At 38.8% G+C, this 12,753-nt stretch overlaps 1 protein-coding gene across 1 annotated transcript in view; it reads right to left on the bottom strand.

Annotated features, from left to right (window-relative positions):
• IL1RAPL2 (interleukin 1 receptor accessory protein like 2) overlaps positions 1-12,753 on the bottom strand; it is a 1,227,386-nt gene that overhangs the window by 540,138 nt on the left and 674,495 nt on the right. The window contains exon 4 of the mRNA XM_004064643.3: positions 3,703-3,889. Within this exon, the coding sequence (XP_004064691.2) occupies positions 3,703-3,889 (187 nt within the window). The remainder of the gene's footprint in view (positions 1-3,702; positions 3,890-12,753) is intronic.

Below are 12,753 nucleotides of genomic sequence, written 5' to 3'. Positions count from 1 at the left end.
TACAAGAAAAAAACAACCCCATCAACAAGTGGGCGAAGGATATGAACAGACACTTCTCAAAAGAAGACATTTATGCAGCCAAAAGACATGAAAAAATGCTCATCATCACTGGCCATCAGAGAAATGCAAATCAAAACCACAATGAGATACCATCTCACACCAGTTAGAATGGCGATCACTAAAAAGTCAGGAAACAACAGGTGCTGGAGAGGATGTGGAAAAAAAGGAACACTTTTACACTGTTGGTGGGACTGTAAACTGGTTCAATCATTGTGTAAGACAGTGTGGCAATTCCTCAGGGATCTAGAACTAGAAATACCATTTGACCCAGCCATCCCATTACTGGGTATATACCCAAAGGATTATATATCATGCAGCTATAAAGACACATGCACACGTATGTTTATTGCAGCACTATTCACAATAGCAAAGACCTGGAACCAACCCAAATGTCCAGCAATGATAGATTGGATTAAGAAAATGTGGGTATACACCGTGGAATACTATGCAGCCATAAAAAATGATGAGTTCATGTCTTTTGTAGGGACATGGATGAAGCTGGAAACCATCATTCTCAGCAAACTATTGCAAGGACAAAAAAACCAAACACTGCATGTTCTCACTCATAGGTGGGAATTGAACAATGAGAACACATGGACACAGGAAGGGGAACATCACACTGTGGGGACTGTTGTGCGGTGGGGGGAGGGGGGAGGGATAGCACTAGGAGATATACCTAATGTAAATGATGAGTTAATGGGTGCAGCACACCAACATGGCACATGTATACATATGGAACAAACCTGAACATTGTGCACATGTACCCTACAACTGAAAGTATAATAATAAAAAATAAAATTAAAAAAAACAAATAAAAAAAGAAAATACATGGGCTATAAAGTAGGCAAGGCAGACTATCCAAACACTGACTGAAAAAGAAATATTTTCCTAATATGTTGGTACATTTTCTTCAGGTATTTACTTGAAACCTTGTATGAGAACCAAGAGTTAGCAATACATTCCTGAGCTTCAGGTACTCTTTAACCTCTGATTCTAGTATTTTATCCTAATCCGTCAGTATACTGTAGGGGCTAAGAGTGGGGCTAGTAGCCAAACTGCAAGTCACAAACTACTGTTGACTTTTGCTAACCCATTTAGCTTGTCTGAGTCTCCAGTCACTTCTTCTATAAAATAGAGATAATATTACCTTATATGGTAGTTCTAAGAATTGCATTAATCTATCTCATGCACCTAAAACACAGCTTGCCATACAGTAAGTACTTAAGAAATGTTAGCTAACATTATGATGATCATTTATCAACTGTAAAATATTATAGAAATATTAAATATTATCCAAGCAGAGCTGGAAAGGCCTGTTGCTTCACCATTGTTGGTCCATTTCTAAGGAAGAGTGAGAAGTGGCATTTGCCAAGCAGTAAATTGCTTGAGTATGTAAGGATGATAGTGATGTCTAGAGATACGAGAAAAGGAGAAGAAAGAAGTTAGCAGAAAGTAAGATGAGATAGGAGAATTACTCTTATAAGGGAAAGTTGATTACCTGGATTTCACTCCCAGCTGCTAACTCTTTGGGCAGGTCACCTTCCCTTCCTCAACCATAAAATTAAAATAAAACTTTCTTTTTCTTTCTTTGGCCAGGCTCCACTGCACCAGGATGGCATCTTACAAAAGTTCCCAAGATATGACCAAGGCTGGGTTTAGTCCCAGGCCCATTGCCGGAGAGGGTAGTGATTAAGAAAATGAATTCTGGAGTCACACTGCCTTGAATAGAAAATCAGGCTTTGTTCACTGTGTAACTTTGGATAGGTCACATCTCTCTCAGCCTCAGTGGTTTTGTTCTCCATTAAATTAGGATAATAGCACCTATCACACAGAGTTGCACTGAGATTTAAACAAGATAATGTTGAAATCAAGTTTAGCTACAATGAATGGCACACAATATGTGCTTAATAAATACAAATGAGGTTGATGATGGCATAAACCCACCAAATTATCTGTAGTCTATGTTTGTGCATAATAAACATTATGTTCCTTTTTATCTGTCACAATATTGTCTTCATTAAGATAATTCCCATTGAGATCTGGACGTTCTAGTACAGAGTATGTTCTTGGTGTCTATTGGTAAGTTTCCCTAGGTGTGAATATGGAGAGGCTTCCAAATGTAAAGGCATATGACAGCTGTGGGAGTTAGGGATTAAGCTTCCCTAGGAACTGAGGGTCTGTCAGATCCTACAGAAACAACCTGCTCCACCTTTTATGTGTGTTTGGTTCCAACAGTACACACAGCATCTGTGCAGAAAACCTTCCTGGTCATCTACCATCACATCATAAAACTTCAGTGTGTCAATTGCTGTGGTTCAGAGCTGACAGAAGAGAGTTGACTTAGTTCTGTTACAAGACCGTGGGCCCCAGGTTAGCTGCTAGAATATCATAGCTGGAAAGTTGTGTGGTTATTATCTGCTTCTTCCCCTAGATCCAATTATCCACGCTTGTCTGCTCTACTCTATGCTCAGAAAAGCAGAACACTACTGATTCTATCTCCTGCCTCTGCCCCCTGGCTTCTGTTTCAGTTTGAATGAGGGTGGCAGGAGAGGGAAGCAACTAGCAAATAAACAGAGAGCAGGAGTTATAAATGGTTAGGGTATTTATCCTACCCACTCCCTTCCTATCTGCCACCCTCATATGTTCCTTTAAGGCTGTATCTCTTGGCAGCTTCCTCCACTCTTGCCAGGTTCCAGTGACACTGCTCCTTCCCCTTGACACTGCAGGTCTAGGGGTGATAATCAACAGCTTGCTCCTTTATTGATTTCTTCAAGCCTGCCCAAACCTTTGTAAATAATCCTTTCATTCAACTCTCTTCTTCTTTTTTTTTTTTTTTTTTAGATGGAGTCTCGCTCTGTTGCCCAGGCTGGAGTGCAGTGACATGATCTCGGCTCACTGCAACCTCTGCCTCCCATGTTCAAGTGGTTCTCCTGCCTCAGCCTTCCAAGTTGCTGGGATTACAGGTGTGTGCTGCAATGCCCAGCTAATTTTTATATTTTAGTAGAGATGGGGTTTCACCATGTTGGCCAGGCTGGTCTCGAACTCCTGACCTCAGGTGATCTGCCTGCCTCAGCCTCCCAAAATGCTGGGATTACAGGCATGAGCCACTGCACCTGGCCACAATTCTCTTCTGTTCAACCTTTGAGTGTGGTTTATTTCCAGCTAAACTTAACCTTAGCAGTGTTTACACATCCTGTACTGGGCCCATTTCTCTCCTCTGCATTCACTGTTGTGGCTTTCACAGAGTAGACCATTATGATAGTTGTTATTCTTTATAAGTACTACTACTTGTAATGGCAGGCCTTTGTTCCCACCAGTAAATAATATTTCTGTGTCCCCCAAATAATTTCTTTCAAGTGTTATTTACATGTTTACCCTTCTTCCCATTAGTTCTTACATGCTGTCAGGCTGGAAGGAGATTCTACTTTTAGCAGTTGGAGAAAGGGGTATTGCTTCTAACACCTGCATTAAAAACCAGTGATACATAAGAGTCACAGCTCTGAATTATTTAGTTATGGATCTGTTGATTCTTCTCAGTGAAATATCTAGTACCAAAAACTAGTAAAAAAAATCTCCCTTTCCTCATCCCCAAGGCTGCTATTGACTGAGGTAAAATATGAATTTGACACCATGCTGAGTTACCTTATACCACACAACATCAGGCTCCTGATCGGACTTTTTAAAGTCATCCATGTCTGGACAGGAGATCTCCTTTCTTTTAGTGACTTCAGATTTTTCTAAATAGCGGATCCTGCTGTTGTAGCACAGGCCTGATTCATTCTCTGCAACAGTCAAGGACATTGACACCTTCATGCAATATGTTGAGTTTCTGTAGGAACAGAAAAATAAGAAAATGGCTTTATTGGGTGTTTACAACTTTGTTTGTGCTCTATATATTTCAGGAGTATTGACTTTTCCATTTAGGACCTTGCCTAGAAATCAGAAAAAAACATCAAAGCAACACAGAGCAGTTTTATGCTGCAACTGACAAGAAGATATGAAACTAACTGCTAATGTGGATATTTGTGGCCATGAGGTAGCCACAGAGCTACATAGAGAAGCTATACCCATCTTCCAAACTGTAAGATAGTCTGACTTCTTTCCCAGCAATAAATATTGCTATGTTGAAAATCTGATAATAAAAACCTGTGAGAAAGTCTCTCTATAACTGGAGCTGTAGCCATTTTTGCTCTGACCCTGTGGCCAGTCCTTTAACAGTTACTACAGGGATAGTTTAATTTTACTATTGGTTTCTCAGCCAACATTTCCTGATACAGAATATATACTAAAAACCAGATCAACATACAGAGGATATCTGTTAGCTTACAGGTTAATTTACCTGTTAACTATTCAGCTTTTTTTTGAGACGGCGCCTCGCTCTGTTGCCCCGGCTGGAGTGCAGTGGTGCTATCTCTGCTCACTGCAAGCTCTGCCTCCCGGGTTCACGCCATTCTCCTGCCTCAGCCTCCCGAGTAGCTGGAACTACAGGCACCCGCCCCCACGCCTGGCTATTTTTTTTGTATTTTTAGTAGAGACGGGGTTTCACCCTGTTAGCCAGGATGGTCTGGATCTGCTGACCTCGTGATCCGCCCGCCTCGGCCTCCCAAAGTGATTACAGGCGTGAGCCATGGCGCCTGGCCAACTATTCAGCTTTTTAAGATACTCACTAAGATATGCCAGGTGTTGAATTTTGGGCTTTTATAAAGAAGAAATCCTACTAGAGTCTGGTCAGTTGGGATTAATTGTATCAACCAGCACTAGCATTATGAAGAATTCTCAACACGGAATGTTATCATAAGGCCACTTTAGAAATTGGGCATTAATTGGCTAACACATTACAGAAGGGTATTTATTGAACAAAAATTCTGTCTTCTTGTACTTTGGTTAGCACTTGCTCAATAATGTGAGTTCAATAAACATATTTAATTAATCTAACTAACTACAATAAATATAAATAAATACAAATTCTGCCTTTATTTTTCTATGTATAATCCATGGCCTTTCTCTACCCTACCTTATCTGGATTCCAGAAGATGTCAAACACAAAAGAAAATGGAAAAGTGTGAGGAAAAAATCAGAAGCACCCTGATAACACTATGAAGATCAGCTGTAAATCGTGGAGTATTCAATTTTACTTTATGGAAGACATTTCAGGACCATATCTGTTTTAAACATCAAGGGATACGTGCTATCAAAACTAAAATTGCCAAGGGCGGCAATTCAAACCAAGTGCTTTATAACTGAGTAATAACAATCCTAACAGATGGGATTAGCATGCCAACCAATAATTTTCAGACAGTACCAAATGATCGGCACTGTTCATACTGCTTAGTAGTCACTCATTGAAATTTTATATCCCCGACATCATGCAAAACACAGGAATCCAGATGGCTATGCCTCTTGGGTTTACAAACTAAGTTAATAAGAATGACTCCTACTTAGGCTTCTGGTAAAGTTAATTTCCGGCAAGCACCCCTGACTATGCCCAGGCCTGTGTCATCTGAGAAGGAAACTATCAAAGCACCCCAATTCTGATGTTTAGATGCAACCCCATCACACTATGTAGATTGTGGGATTTGCTTTTCTTTCTTCCTCTATATGGGTTCCTGGAACACAAAGGTCATAAGATATGCCCACTGGGGATTAAGTGAAAGAAACATTTATGTTCTTGTCAGACATTGGACAGCCTCTTTAAATGCCATGAAGCTAAAGCCACAACAGTAGTAATCTCAGAGAAGAAGGGTAAATCAATTTAGCTCAATCAATTGAGCTCTTTTTCACCATTTTTTAAACACTTCAGTGTTAAATATTTCCAAGTCTCCTTGCTTGATACAAGGCCATACATGATCTAGCTCAACATAACATTCTCCCCTTTACTCATTAGGGTGCAGCCACACTGGCATTTTCTCTGTTCATTGAACACACTAAGCCTATTCAAACAATAGGCCTTTGTACTTGCTCTTATCTGATCTTCTAATATTTGTTTATTTGTTAAAGTATGCACTAAAAAGGGCAAGGAATTTGTTGCTCTTGTTAATTACACCATCCCTGGGATCTAAATGAATAGATAGTAGATGCTTAGTAAACGTTAGTTGATTAAATGAATGGGCATCAAAAGGTATCTATTTGAGAGACATGTTATTTTTTTTCCATTTTTGTATCAGTCCCATATGGTATATATCCCCCTTTCTTCAGATGAAGGTATATGGCTTGTCAAATATCACATTCCTTCAGATGAAGGTATATGGCTTGTCAAATGTCACATTCCTTGTATAAGTATGACCCGGATAATTTGCAGGTATTTGTGGATAGCCACTAGGAGGAAGATTAGCCAAGTTTTGTGCAGCAGCATATTGGCAAAGAATTAAAAATATTGGCTACATCTGAAAGACAAGAACGACCGGCAGGGGCAGGGGATAGAGGGAAGCTAAATGGTCACAGTTATTTAAAAAGTATCTAACACAGAAGAAAGGTAATCATCTCTGCTGGATATCCAAAAGTGTTCTGAACAGTTCTTGATGTTACTGACTTTGATCATATCTGCTCCATGGTGTTCATTCATACAGGTGAAAGAGACATACTTGTTAAAAATTTTTCAATTATTATGTTATACCTCCACAGAAGGAGAAGTCTACCAGAGATCTCAATAATAGAAGTAGGTGAAATGTTCAATGCTCTGAAAGAAGCTAACTATCCCAAATGTATTTATCCCTGGGTAGAAAATAGGGTAGACTAAAGTAGAGGACCAATCTGATATAGTGGTTTCTTAACAAAGCATCATCTTTAAACTAAGCCTCACCAGGCTCAACTAGTTCTGTGACCTTGGACAAATTGTTTAACCTCTCTGAGTCTCAGTGTCTTCACCTGAAACATGAGGATAAGAAGCTGTTTATGGTGGCTCCATTGGAAGTGGGAGGAAGGATTTCCTTTCATTATACAACTATGAGTAAAAACAGGTTTACATTTTTATACCTGACCTGTTCAGATCACTGTAAGTATTAAATAAAATAATGTATGTAAAATACCTAATACAGGATCTATCAAAAAGTAGGTATTCAAACAATTGTATCTCTAATTAGAATTGTAGGCATTGCCAGCATTGTTAAATATATTAAAAGATATATATAATAATTATATATGTATAATTAATATGTATGTCTACATATATAACTAATATGCATATATGTATAATATACATATCTAATATATAATACTTATAATTTACATGTGATATAATAATCATGAACAATATAAAAACAACACACTGACAGCAGTGGGTTAAAACAGTCTGCTGGGTTAGAAGTGCTACTTGACAGGAACAGTCTGGAAGAGGTCAGTTGGGCAAAAGGTCTAATACCAGAGAGCCATGTAGGTCTGAGAGGATCAGAAAGATACACTGACTTAGGCACAAAAAGAAGTGTATCAAGAGAAAGCAGCTAAGGCAGGAAGGAACTTCCAGGTACTCTGAGTACTAACTACTAGGCAGAGGCTAGAACCTTGGAGGTCAAAGAGTTAGTAAAAGCTCCACTTAAAAAGGTTTACTTCTGGCCAGGCACGGTGGCTTACGCCTGTAATCCCAGCACTTTGGGAGGCCTAGGCGGGTGGATCACGAGGTCAGGAGATTGAGACCAGCCTGCCTAACACAATGAAACCCCGTCTCTACTAAAAATACAAAAAACTAGCCAGGCGTGGTGGCACGCGCCTGTAGTCCCAGCTACTCCGGAGGCTGAGGCAGGAAAATCGCTTGAACCCAGGAGGCAGAGGTTGCAGTGAGCTGAGATTGTGCCACTGCACTCCAGCCTGGGCGACAGAGTGAGACTCTGTCTCAAAAAAACAAACAAACAAACAAACAAAAAATTTACTTCTGGGAGCTTCTTAGACAAATGCCTTCTATAACAAAGCCCAGAGACCTCAAAGCCAGGTTTCCAGGCACAAGACAAGAGCCATTCATGTGTTCGTTCCCTGACCTCTCCAAAGTATAAACAACGTAGATGGTGTCAGCAGCATTTGTATTCATTTGGGGTGGTGTTAAAGGCAAGGAAGCCACCCTGGAGATGGCTGATGAGTTGAAGGAGGAAGTGTGTCCTTCCTAATCCTTAGCCACAAACAACTTTAAGCCAGGGCCCAGTATGTATACACTCTCATTGTGGTCACTGACATGTGAATAGATGCTGACATGTGAATAGATGCTGACAAACTGCTTTGTTAACTCATGAACAAGTCCTAGTATGAAGTCGCTGAGGATGACCGAGGTCCCTGGAACTTAAAGACAAGGTCTGATGTGAGTCCTGCTATCATCTCAGGTGACCTGGGGGAGGTATAATCAATGCTGCCTGACAGTCTGAAATTCAGGTTGATTTTTATTAGTTGTGTAATCCAGCCCTGGCACAGTTCGTGCTAACAATCTTGCATTATTTAGATTTTATTTTGAAAAATGCCCCAGGCTGGTTCTATTTAAAATATTTCCTGCAACTGGGACCTAAAAATGTTACTTTCATTAGGTACAATTAGAGCTATGTGAGGTTGAGGAGGCAGACTGATGAGTGTGCAAGAATGGAGATGGTATTTTTTCTCTCCCTACTTCACATCCTGAGGAAGACAAGGAACACATTCAGGCTCAATGTAGGCAAAAGGCCTTTGCAATGATACTGCAGCAACAACTTACAATTACATACGTTAGTAATCTTTCCAAGTACTTCTATGTGTATTATCTTACTTAATTATCCCAATAACCCTGGAAAATGGGCAGGGTAAGTATCCCTTACAGGAGTAAAACATAGACACAGAGAGGACAAAGAACTTTGTCAAGCTGACGTAGCTGGTCAGTAGTTCAGAACCAAGGTTTATTGGCTGCTAGCCCCTGGATACTCTCAGAACTTGATGCTAACATTGCTCAACAGTCAAACTAACTTGTGGTTATCCATACCAACTTGAGGAAGCTGATAGAAAGAAAAGCAGATGTGTAACATAACATCTAAGGAATAATGTTAATTTGCATAGCACAGAATTAGAAAATTTATAAATAAACCTTGCTTTCTATTCCAAAGGTATAATGTTAGCTTGTTTAGGTCATAATTAGAACTTTTTACCCAGATGTATTTCTAAGGGAAAATATTGATCAATCTTGGGTTCTCTGGGGAGAAAAGTAAAACTCATAATTTAAAACACACATGAAACATCCAAATTCCTTTTCTAACTCGCATTTATAAAACATGCCCATATTATAAAGTTTTGTTTTAGAGTTTGAGCATATGTGAACTTGTATCACCAGGACTAAGCTGGTGAAAATAATCTAAATAAATTAGGGATCTTTCTTGTACCTAAAATCAAAAGCCCTAGATAAAATGCCTCAGGATATAGTTGAAACTTTCCTAACTGATTTATTCAATTGTCTTATCCTCACTTCAAAATACTTTCCTTGTAAATTTCAGAGACCATCTAATGATAAGGAAACTAAAACAAGCTTTACTGTCTGAAATTTTATAAGGTGAATTGATTTGCTACATATAACATCAATTAATCTACAGTCATTGAATAAGACTGAGTTAAAACATAAGAACTAGCAACTGATACTGTAGCAAATTCAAGGAAGGAAAACAAATGAATAAACAAACAAGATCTCAAGCCCTTTGATAAGTTCTATTTCTCAAAAATCATTAGAAAAATAAGATTTTCTAGTAAAGGGGTATAAGGGGGAAAAAAGAATATACATGTATTTATTACAGCTGAACTGTACATTTAAAATGGTAAGGATGGTAAATTACATATGTATATTTTACCTTATTTTAAAAAGTTTAAATTGCAAATATTAAAAAAAGAAAAGAAAGTTCTATTGAAAAATCTTTTAAGCTTGATTGGAAAGGGGACTTTCAGATGTCTGCATAAATAATTACATAAAACTGCAAACTTGCAATGTTAATGCATTAAAAGACCAAGATGGCCAAAGCCCTGAACTGTGTATTATTATTCTATGAAGACCCACAACCCTTTAGAATCATTCAAATGACATTTAATGGGCACCTGCTATGTGGCATGCTGTTTATATACATTGAAAAGCAGATGTAAACCTAATACAAGGATAAAAATATCTATGCTAATAAGAAGAAGTTTGGGGATACAGGATCTATTGAATGAACTCATTTTTGTCACTTTTAGTCTTTAAGTAAATCATCTTACTTCTAGGCTTGTACAGTTGTAAAGAGCTCAGGGATTTTTGTTTTATTAAGTTGTTTTTTTAAAATAAAACAAAACAAAACAAAGAATGCCATCATTCATAGATGATATCTCTAGCCTGTAAATATGTCAATATAATAGGTTTTAAGTTTATGTACATTTTTTCCATAAGGTATAAACCTGGTAATTAAACAAACAAGGATTTGTGGGGGCATAAACATATCATAATTTTTTTTATTTTATTATTATTATACTTTAAGTTTTAGGGTACATGTGCACAATGTGCAGGTTAGTTACATATGTATACATGTGCCATGCTGGTGTGCTGCACCCATTAACTCGTCATTTAGCATTAGGTACATCTCCTAAAGCTATCCCTCCCCCCTCCCCCCACCCCACAACAGTCCCCAGAGTGTGATGTTCCCCTTCCTGTGTTTTTTAACTGTTCTTATCTCCTGCTGACATGAACATTCAGCCTTTGACAGGACACTGGTAATCTGCAACCCAGAATTATTTAAGCATAACTTTCTTATAGTTCATGATGCAGTCAGATAAAAGGTTAATCCAAGGACTTGAGTAGCTTACTGCTTGATAATGCAGCTTTTAGAGTTAGACTTGGGTTCAAATCCCAGCTCTATAATGTCTTATCTATGGATCTTTGCATGGGTGACTAAATCTCAGTTTTTGGTATATGTGGAACGAGAATAATAAAAGCAGCTAACTTAATAGGGTTGTTTTATTATGCAAGTGTTAAGAATGGTAAAGGGGGCTGGGCCCAGTGGCTCACACCTGTATTCCCAGCACTTTGGGTGGCCAAGCGGGTGAATCACTTGTGGACAGGAGTTCGAGACCAGCCTGGCCAACGTAACAAAACTCTGTCTCTACTAAAAATACAAAACAAAAAAATAGCTGGCATGGTGGTATGCTCTTGTAATCCCAGCTACTTAGGAGGCTGAGGCACGAGAATCACTTGAACCCAGGAGGCGGAGGTTGCAGTGAGCTGAGATCACACCATTGCACTCCAGCCTGAGCAACAGAGTGAGACTCTGTCTCAACAAAAAAAAAAAAAAAAAAAAAAAAAGGGAAACGAAAGAATGGCAAAGGGTCTGAGATTTTACCTTACTTATGCACTAAAAATTTAGCCTGCCAGTTTCATGGAAGCTGGTAGAAGACACCAGAATCCTAGGTCAGAAATAATAAACAGTTAATTGGAGCAATGACAGTAGCCAAAGTATCAGTATTTGTGTTGCTTACACAAACTCAATTCCCATAGGATAATACAAAGAGGATCAGGTGATACTTGTAGAAGTATTGGGTTGTATTACAGAAGAACCCCAAGCTTAAGAAACACAAATTTCGTACAATGGGCCATAAGCATGTCTGCCCTTTGTTCCAGAGGCAGATACTAACTGTATTTTCCAAGGCTATAAGCAAACCTGCCTTTTGCTCTAGAGATAGACACTATTTCTATCTTCTAAGGCTATTCTCTGGCCAGGCATGGTGGCTCACGCCTGTAATCCCAACACTTTGGGAGGCCGAGGCAGGCAGATCACCTGAGGTCAGGAGTTCAAGACCAGCCTGGCCAACATGGTGAAACCCTGTCTCTACAAAAATTAGCCGGGTATGATGGCGGGTGCCTGTAATCCCAGCTACTTGGTAGGCTGAGATGGGAGAATCGCTTGAACCTGAGAGGCGGAGGTTGCAGTGAGCCGAGATCGTGCCATTATACTCCAGCCTGGGTGACAGAGGAGACTCTGTCTCAGAAAAAAAATAAAATAAAATAAAATAAAAGTATGTTTTCTATACATACACCTTTGAAAAGATAATCCAGGGCAAAGGATACTCTGCTCACAGATATGTAAAAAATGCAAAAGCCCCATGGAGAATTCTCTCCTAACAATGAGATAGTTAAAGCTCATAGCACAGTGCCTGGCATATACTAAGTACTCAATAAAAACTAATTTCCTTTAACATTATCACGACTATTATCATGCTATCTACCGATTCCCAACCCAACCCATAAAGTGAATCAAAGATGTTTTGTTTTCTTCTTCTTGTTATTGGTTTTTAAAAAAGTAGCTTGTGGACAAGGTTATAGTAAACATTATGTATATTTTAAAAACTACTCACTCAAAATAAAATTTTTGTCATCAAAATATTCTTCACCTTGAATTCAAAGCAAACTATAATTTATTTGGAGGCTGTACATTAAAGTTAGAAACCTACTCAAGAAAAAAGTATACAGTACATACATATGTAGCAATCCATTTACATATAACTAAGAATTGTGGATCATTCTAGTGGTGAGCTCATGTCACCATTCCTAAGGGAAAGGCAATTGCAATATGCCACCTAAGGGTACAGGCAGCTTGTTCAAAATCTGACTACCAATGATTGAGGATGTGGATAAAGGTAAGGTAATAACGAAGGTAAATTTGAAAGGTTCCCTGACACCACCATTGTCCACATCATAGTATGAGTGATTCCTGCTTTCTTGTTTCGATGAAGACAATTTTAAGA

Source organism: Gorilla gorilla, chromosome X (genome assembly GCF_029281585.2).
Source record: "Gorilla gorilla gorilla isolate KB3781 chromosome X, NHGRI_mGorGor1-v2.1_pri, whole genome shotgun sequence".
Lineage (NCBI taxonomy): Eukaryota > Metazoa > Chordata > Mammalia > Primates > Hominidae > Gorilla > Gorilla gorilla.
Note: the sequence above shows the minus strand (reverse complement) of the source record. Positions and strands in the feature narration are given on the sequence as shown.